Source organism: Tigriopus californicus, chromosome 8 (assembly GCF_007210705.1).
Source record: "Tigriopus californicus strain San Diego chromosome 8, Tcal_SD_v2.1, whole genome shotgun sequence".
Taxonomy (NCBI): Eukaryota; Metazoa; Arthropoda; class Copepoda; order Harpacticoida; family Harpacticidae; genus Tigriopus; species Tigriopus californicus.
In genome coordinates, this window is record NC_081447.1 from 3,116,086 (window position 1) to 3,122,844 (window position 6,759).

Consider the following 6,759-nt stretch of genomic DNA (forward strand, 5'->3'; position numbering starts at 1 on the left):
TTCGAGATAAACTACATCAACTGATTCGTGGCTCTCTAGTCCAAAAGGATTACTTCCGGCGCCAGGTGGTACTCTAATACAGCCAAATCATTCTTATGGTCTTAATTTGGAATATAGCAATAAGTATTGTGAAGCTCGTGTGCCAAAATCCAGCAAATAATCTGGCAAAAATATGATACATACAGGGAGCGTAAGAGAATTTAAACCGGTGGTTGATTGCAGCTGAGATTTTCACACAGCTATCTTTAACAACTTCTTTTAGGCTGAGGACAACCGGAAGTAACGATCTTGTGAAAGCGTGTTTGGACGTACAATTTGGGATAGATCATTTGAATCACCGGAACCTGGATTGGCTGCTCCCTCTTCGTATGAATGATGACTAGGTTACGAATAAACAGTCCTTTGCACTGTTTGCCCCTTCAAGGGAATAAGTGTCACATGACACTGGCTATTTGCATTTAGAAATCGATGATATGATGGCTGATTTCGTTGGCTGGACGAGGGTTACCCATACGACAAAAAACTTTTTAAAAGATGCTTTCGACGAAGTTAAATGCTTGTAATTCTTGCGGCATCGGCCAAACTAGGTGTTAATCTGAGTTCCATCCGCTTGGAATGGGTTGAAAGGGCACAAAGTTTTCTGCCTAATTTCTGATTTAACCATTTCCAGCATCAAGAAGACCGAAAGAAAGTATCGGTCAAATGAAGATTCTAGGCTCTAGAGCTTTTTGTTTGGGTAGCTACTGGCCTTGACAGGCCTGGGCGAATACCAACACTAGGGGTTGTTGCTACTGATGTTTATGATTGTGCCAACCACTCCACAATGACACAGAAGAGCCCTTGATATCTATAGAAGTAGATAATTGATAGCAATGACACGGCAAAATAAGGCTGAGCGAGTGAAAGCAGTGGCTCAATATCATGTGTTGTTGTTACTGCTTTTTCATCTCGTGCACGAAGTTCGTAAGCTGTGTGGGAACCTGATTATATTTTCGCTCGAGCGGATAAAACGCGAAGATGGACAGTTTTTGCCTAAAAGGCTTATTTTCGTAACAAACAGTTTTTCCCCGCATCGTCCCTGGCCTTTTTTTATATTTCCCATGAAATCGGGTGTTAAGGTTGATTCATGATTTTCTGCTCCTTTCACGGCCACAACTGGTCTTTGAACATCCTACAACGACTTCAAAAGAAGGGGCTTATCTTGTGCGAAGGATGATAGCCCAAGGGGCACTTTGCACCCAAAAGGGCCACCTTTACCACTGTTTTCTTGAACAACCTTACATGCACGGCTCTTCAGATTCTCACTCACTCACTCACTCATACTCACTCGCCCCTCCCTAGGACCCTTGTTTTGTGCCAAAATGGTCCATGTCTATGGACCGTAATGTTCAATTTTGCGATGATGCCTTTCAACGCTTTCGCGCTTGGTGAGGACCCTTCTCCATCTTTTCACTCGGTCCGGCCTTGAACGCTGTAGTTACAGAGGAATATCGAATTACCTTCTTTGGAATGCTCCCGCGCATTAAGATTCCGAGACTTCCAACAAGTGTCCAACTCACAAAATTGTTCACAAATTGGGAAAAATGTAAGATCCAGAACAATCTGCAACCAAACAACTGTACTAAAAAAGCATATAGAATGCAATACGAGGATAAGTTGGATTTCGAATTCTGGTCGGTTTTAGATACAAATTCCTCTTTTGTTAGACTTAGAGCCTCAATGGAGGAAATGGGATATATTCGGGAACAGGTTTTAGGACATTCTGAAGACGGCCATCCTTGGATGGGCGGATGGATCTCTAATCATTACAGCTTTCTTTGCGTGAGGTAGAGGGAAAAACTTTAAACGAAAGAGAGGAAAGACACACAGTCAAGGAGACACAAAGACAGAGAGTCACATCGTAGAAGGAAGGGTGTGCCCAGTCAAGGCTCAATTTTGACCATGTTTGCTCAAGGTTGCACCAAGAAATCGCCAAAAAAGCCAGACCAACTTGGAAACACCCCGTGTGGCTATTAGATTCATCTTCTGGTTGAAGTACAAAATATCACACGACAAGACCAGGTTTCCACGCAGGCAAACAATCAATTCCAGCCTTTGACACGCTCTCAAACAAAGTCATCATGGGAAGGTCGTCCTTTTGCTGTTTCGGTTGTGAACTTCATTTTTCTATCGTGTGGTCTTACGTACAAGCCAAGCTCTCGAATTGGCGAACTTCAAAAAGAATTCTTGAGGCCCTGCCTTCATATTGGAACCCCGACCGACCGTCCAAGCACATGTCCTTAAAAGGCTCCTCTTGATTCGTTTTCGGGTGAGATAAGGATCAATTCCCTCGAGAAGATTGCATTCAAGGCTCTAAACTCTAAACTCGGCGTATAGATCTCGTGTTCCCTCTTTCAGAGGCTCCTGGTTTTTCGGACGGGTTGCAGTCCTGTCCTGGAAATACCCCTGAATAATTGAATGAATGGCTTCGAGGCTCCTTGCTGAGCGTCCGGTCTCACTTCCCTCTTCCCACGTTCCAACTTCCATGTTCCACGTTTCAGGGCCTTCGTGTGTGTGTGTGTGTGTTTGAGGGGACAAAATTGAGGATTTCATCCATCTTTCTCCATCAACGTTGCCAAAGTAGAGGTCTAAAGGCCAAATGGAAATAGATGGATACTGCGAAAGAACATTTGTGGGCGAGAGTCCCCAGGGGATTTACATCTAGATGGAACTTCATTTAGCCTTTGTTTCGAACCAGTCATATCGAACCTGGAGAGATGAAGAGTGTTTTCATTACATTGAAAGGCTCTTCTCAATAATGAAATAATTGATTCACCATCAATTCGGGGAAGTTTTAAAAACATTAAAAAACAACGCAAACAATGCACTGACTTCTTTTGTGGTCCCAAGAGTTGGTTGTTGTTGTTGTTGTTGTTGTTAGGGCCCGAGTAGCTTGCCAGGTTAAGTATGAAACTTTCTCCACGGCCATTTTTTCCCCAGGGAAACTTCAAAATGAAGTTCACAGAACCATATTTGGTAAATTCTACCATGGGAATAGTTTGACCAATCAGAGCAACCATCTGATGGTCTACTCGGCTCTAATGGACTCTCTCAGGCAAAAATTGAAGAACAAAACAATATATTAGCTTTTTCCAGGAACTGTAGTACTATACGTCGCTTGTGTGTTTTGAAACCGAAAAAGCGGTCAAGTGGAGCTGAAGGAAAGGAAGAACAAGAACAAATATTGAATATCTGGCAAAACATACGAGAAGATCTCCTTCAGATTTCAAGTTTCTCAGATGCTGGCTTTCCCAAAACTTGACCTAGAATATCGAAAAAAGAAATACTTTCGCTGTTAAATGGTTCACATATGTTGTACTCTTCATTTCTACGAGGACGTTCACATTTGTTTCGGGAACGTTTCTGCTTTTGAATGAGAAGTATCTGATTAAAGTTGGGATGGAGATTTTCACTCAACCAAGCCTTTTGTTCTTTGATCACATTTGCAGCCAGGTTTTCTTTTCACATATTCTGGCTCTCATTTGACAGAAAACAAAGGATAAACTTTATGATCTTTAGTCCAACTAGAACAACGTCAAACTGTGCATTCTGCTTCATTAATCCAAGGCATGCTTAAAAAACGGGATTCTTTTTTTCAAAATTTTTGTCGGGCGCATCCAAGCTCAGAAAGAGACCATATTTGCCTGATTTTTTGTGGAAATAGACAATAGCGTTTTGAAATTGAGAGCTTGGTAAAAGATCGTGGAAGGAAAACAATCGCCAAATCAGTGTTCAAGAATCCATTTACTTTTTTTACCGGCACTCTTTCAGGTCCATCCAATCAAAAGCATCGGCCGCCCAACCATCCCAATGGAATAACTTTTTTCATTTCCTATAACGAGGTTTGCACTGCCCTCCAAATATCAATTATGAGCCTCAACACCATCCAGACACACACGGGAAGTTCATGCCTTCCAATATAACCCAGAAAAAAGCCGTTGGCTTCAATTATGAGAGCTGTTATTATTGTGGGAGTTATTGCTGTTACTTGCCAACGTATCGTAACTACCTCGAAAACCTTTGTCTTGTTCCTTATATAAAATCAGTAGCACTAAGGAATGAGAACAATGACTAACGAACTTGTTCAAGTTTTCAACTATACTACGTGGCAAGTATGCCCACTTATTTGATTGAGGACATGTTCAGATCGTCGAAGTTTCGTCATCCTCCTTGATCAAATACTTTAAGGCCGTGGTGTGGCTGAGCATAATTTTTGGTGGAAAAGTAAACGAAGGCAAGTTTTTGAGTCTTTTCAGCTCACGAAGCCTGCAAAGCTTGCGAAGCTTGCGAAGCTTGCGAAGCGACACGGGGTTGAACTAATGAACGCCTTACTTGCCACCACCATCCATCGTGGGCAAAAGTTTTCGTCAATTTTGCAAAAAAAGTCTGCTCATTCGCCAGTCATCTCGGCAGTGAACCTGATAGACAGCTAACCAAGTGGAAGACCAAGGAAGGCCGCTCGTCCTCTGTCCTTGCGGTCCCTTGATCTCAAGTCCCCAATGTCCAGGGTTGCCATGGAACCCACGGCCAAGTGTGCCTCTTCAAAGGGGGTTTGATTGTGCACGCTGTTCCAAATTTGAAAGAAGAGCACCCGATGTGGCACACTTTTGCCAACATGAAGATTGGATGCCACTCTTCAGGGCGTTTGCTTCACTTCATTTCCATGTTCAAAATACTGCATTGATCGGAAATGCTCAAGACTTTGCACAATGTTCCTTCAAGCAAAGGAAGAAAAAAAAACCTTGATCCGCGAACCCAAAATTTCCACTCAAGGACGGGAAAGGACGCTCAGCACTCAAGACCAGGAACAGGAGGGGAACAGCATTGTTTTGGATCATATGAGAACGAGAGTGTCGAAATAGCTTTCGGGCCTTTGGATTTTTCCTCTTGGCACTTTCAGATTATCTGCTTCCAAGGTTGAAAACTGGAGACGAGCATAGGTGCCAAGAAAGATTTCCCCTTTTATTCATAGCCTTTGAAGTTCCACGAGAGAAGACACAGGATGATGTTCTTGTTGTTGTTGTTGTTGTTGTTGTTGTTATTTTGCCGGGCAGCTCATCAATTTGAAAGAGGGGGAGACTGGCGTCTGTTTGGAGAAAACCTTGAATATTCCATCTTGTCTTGTCAAGTCTCTCTGGAGCTCAATGTAACGTATGGATGGGGAGGGGAGTGCTCACAAAGGAAATACACCCTCAGCATAATGCTCGAGCATATAACGAGCGATCCGATCTTGAAAATTCTCTGAAGAGCTGGAAACTTGGCTCTCGTTTTTAATAACTCGCGTCAGACCTTGTCCCTCTTTCTCTCTCTTTGGCCGAGCTCGTCAAGCCAAGGGATTGAATGGCCTCCCATTTGAGATTAATTTCTCTGCTTGCGACGATTCGCTGTCATTTCAAACTTGGATGATGATAAAAAGAGAATGATGAAGAGCTCTGGCTTGACTCGCTTTCCCCTCGTTTTGTGTCCCAACTTCCTGGAGAGGAGAGAAACAATTAATTTCCCTGAAACATCAACTTGGAGACAGCCCTCGTGATTTGAGTTTCCTTGTAGACTTCTAAATAGGAGCTTAATGGTTCCTGGTTTTAATTTGAGTTATCCTGCAACGACAACAACAACAACAACGACAACAACCACTCTCACTCTCACTCTATGTACTGTAGAAACTAACACGCTTGATTTATCGAGGGGAAGCCAGACATGACTCCATTTGGGAATCAAGTTTTGGGATCAAGACAGAGATGCTCGACATCGCTCTACTTATGATTTATTATCAGTTGATCTGGTACTTACTGCATGACAGGTCCCAGCGATAATCTTGAGCGGTGATTATCCCCAAAGAACCTGATCTTCACGTACGTGATTGGTTGAATTTTTTTTAAGGAAAAAAAGGAACTATTGTACTGTACTAATAGTGGGACCTTGTGTTTTAAGATATGGATCCGGAAGTTGGAACGTATCCAATTCCAGGGGAAAACGATCCTAATAATGCCATTCCATGCCGTAATCATGATGGTCCACTCCCTCTGCTTCTCTTCCAGTCACAATGATCTACCTTGGAACATTCGGAAGTTTATCCACAACAAGATTCACACAGTCAACTTCACCTATGATTTACGGAACATCTCTCCGTGGAGTCGAAGCGCCTGGTCACACACAGATCTAAATCGGCTGAAACAGGGCCGGGTCGGGGCCCAGGTAAGTCCTTTTTTGCTGACCTCGCAATTTATGACTCAGGAAAGGCCTTCGAGGTGGGCAAGTGGATGAAGGCCGCCCACCCAAATCAAGCGATGAACGGTAGCCAGCCCTCCATGGTGTGTGCAGCACAAGTTTTGATGATGCACAATCAGCCTCATCCCAAAAGTATTCGTAGCGAGCAAACTAGCTGAGTATTTTGGGTCAAAACTTTCCGTCAATCCCCCTTGGCTTTAAAGAGCTTTATCCTGGCTGGTTCCTGGTTGCTGGTTGGTCGTTGCTCACCGTCCAATTCCTGCTCAATTTCTAGTTGTGGGTGGCCTACGCGCCTTGTGGTTCTCAACACCGTGATGCGGTCCAAGTCACCCTGGAACAAATCGATCTCATCAAGCGTATGATCAATCAGTATCCCAATCATCTGGCTTTTGTCAACGATTCAACCAGTCTAATGGAGGCCCATGCCGAGGGCAAAATCGCGAGCTTGATCTCCGTGGAATCGGGCCACTCGATCGGAACTTCGTTGGCCGT

The 6,759-nt window shown here is 43.6% G+C and overlaps 1 protein-coding gene across 3 annotated transcripts in view; it reads left to right on the top strand.

Annotated features, from left to right (window-relative positions):
- LOC131885809 (uncharacterized) overlaps positions 1-6,759 on the top strand; it is a 51,860-nt gene that overhangs the window by 36,923 nt on the left and 8,178 nt on the right. For 2 of the 3 annotated variants that reach the window (XM_059233982.1, XM_059233980.1), the window contains exons 6-7: positions 6,078-6,234; positions 6,542-6,759. The exon at positions 6,542-6,759 is cut by the window's right edge and continues 135 nt beyond it. In XM_059233982.1, coding sequence (XP_059089965.1) covers positions 6,078-6,234; positions 6,542-6,759 — 375 coding nt within the window. The remainder of the gene's footprint in view (positions 1-6,077; positions 6,235-6,541) is intronic. The other variant, XM_059233981.1, reaches the window with a different exon arrangement.